Source organism: Arachis hypogaea, chromosome 3 (assembly GCF_003086295.3).
Source record: "Arachis hypogaea cultivar Tifrunner chromosome 3, arahy.Tifrunner.gnm2.J5K5, whole genome shotgun sequence".
Lineage (NCBI taxonomy): Eukaryota > Viridiplantae > Streptophyta > Magnoliopsida > Fabales > Fabaceae > Arachis > Arachis hypogaea.
Window position 1 is genome coordinate 131572417 of NC_092038.1, and position 1971 is coordinate 131574387.

Genomic DNA, 1971 nt, shown 5'->3' on the forward strand with positions numbered 1-1971 from the left:
AATAGTCTCTATATTTATTATTATTCTTCTAAATTTCTATCACGATGTCATGTTAGTTTAAGTAGTTAATTCATACGATTTGAATATAATTTTTTACCTTTATATTGTGTCATAAAACTTTTATTATATTTTTATTTTTTTTATAATAATCTCTATCTTTATATAATATTATAAAATTTAATTTTAATTTTAATTTTAATTTTTTATATTTTCTTATTCTTTATTTTTATATAAATTATACTATTACTTTCAAGTTTCAATATTAATGTTAATTTTTTTTAATAGGTATAAATTTAATTAAAATTAGAATGTATTTAGAAAAAACTAGATAAAAAAATTAACTTCAAATTTCAAGTTTCTATTTTTTTTTTGGTGAAAAAAGGTTTGTTTTAATGGTATCAAATTTGCAAACCTTAAGCTCATGGATACAAATTTGGGCTATGCTAATCTGGGTTCTATTAACTAACTCCTTCTGGATGGTCCAATCCACTTGACCAAAAGCAACAAGAAAGAAATTTTTTCTGTCTCCAACATTTTTCATTGAATGGAGTAACGAAATCTACATCATAATATCACAACAACATCATCATCTCATTAACGAACCAAAAAAACAGTATCATCACGACATAAAATAAATTTCTAAAGTTTTAATTGAATAAGGCCTTATACAATTCTCTCAAGTTTCAAGCAAACAAGACGGTTTGACTTGGGATGGTGCTTGTATTGGCAGATCTATGATGTGGTGATGGAATTGGAGGCAAGTTATTAGCGCTTCCCCTTCTTGCACTAATCAATAAAGAACATGAACGCCTTGAATTTGAATGCATCCCTCTCTTAATATTATTGTTAGTATTGTGCCTCTCATATGCACCTAAGGCTCCTCCATAGCTCCTTGAATACTTCAATCTCTTGTTGTAAGGGTTCTCTGCCTTTGCAAGATCCTCTAAGCTCCTCACATTTGCTAATGATGTGAATGACTGTGACTTCCCTTCGTAGAATCTTGATAACCCCCTCCTATAATACATACATGTATAACATGGTTAATATTTTTCTTTAGAAAGAAGTAGAGATTAGATGGGGTTGAAAAAGAAGCTTACTTGATGGGAAGTTGTTGGAAGAGAGAAGACATGTCACTCAAAGGATCATCATGTGCAAGCTGATGATCAATTGATGAGGATGAAGAAGAAGGAGATGATGTTACTTCTTCAAAAGAATCATCAGAACCAATTGAAGTTGAAGAAGAATTAGAAGAAGACACAGAAGATGAAGAATGAGAAAAGAAATCATCATCCTCATGAACTAGTCCTAATATTTTCTTCTGTCCTTCAACCATGTTGGTGTTGTTATTCTTCTTCAGTTGCTGCTGCTCCATATATCTTCTATCTCTTGTTATATTCTTCTCATGAACCAATCAAGTAGAACTACTCTAGAAGCAATAACTCGCTTTACAAATTGAATAGGTGCAGGGGGGGTATATAAATGGAATGGAAGATTTGGAAGATATGGATGACCTTTTATAAGAGACAGCTTGCTTTTTAAAATGGTGGATAAGATTAATGCAATTTTCTGTTCTCTATCCTTTTATCCTAGTCCAACTGGTCTCTATTGTTTGATATATAAATATTCTTAAATCTTAATGGAAAAGAAACAGTGAGATTCGAGCCTATCCGAAATTGATTTTTGTTGTCTCTCCCAACATGCATTCAAAACCCACCCTATCTTTGTTTCCTTCTACATGAGCTAAATATAGCACTTTTACCATTTATTGTGGGATCCAAAGCTAAACACGTTTCAATGCCGCGTGACCCTACTATTTCCTTACATTTTTCTAAACATTCTTTCTTTTTCTTATTACTTGGATTTTTCTTTTTTTTTTTTCAAATGGCTCACAGTCTCGCACCAAAATTTTCAAATCTATGGGCATGAAAAAAAGAAGACTTTTTCAATCAGCATACCCTTTCTATACAACAA

General features: G+C 30.9%; 1 protein-coding gene across 1 annotated transcript; it reads right to left on the minus strand.

Moving 5' to 3' along the window:
- Positions 1 to 337: 337 nt before the first annotated feature.
- LOC112791694 (uncharacterized) lies at positions 338 to 1748 on the minus strand. Its single transcript, XM_025834624.3, has 2 exons — positions 1098 to 1748; positions 338 to 1014 (listed from the first exon to the last, which is right to left on the minus strand). The coding sequence occupies exons 1-2, from the start codon at positions 1370 to 1372 to the stop codon at positions 684 to 686; spliced, it is 606 nt and encodes a 201-aa protein (XP_025690409.1). The 5' UTR covers positions 1373 to 1748; the 3' UTR covers positions 338 to 683.
- Between the last annotated feature and the right edge of the window lie 223 nt (positions 1749 to 1971).

Bases quoted from the DNA above. Each gene is read 5' to 3' on its own strand.
- LOC112791694 (XM_025834624.3), bottom strand. From the start codon at position 1,372: ATGGAGCAGCAGCAACTGAAGAAGAATAACAACACCAACATGGTTGAA. The intron at 1,015-1,097 runs GTAAGCTTCTTT...TATGTATTATAG, and splicing joins TTCCAACAACTTCCCATCAA to GAGGGGGTTATCAAGATTCT.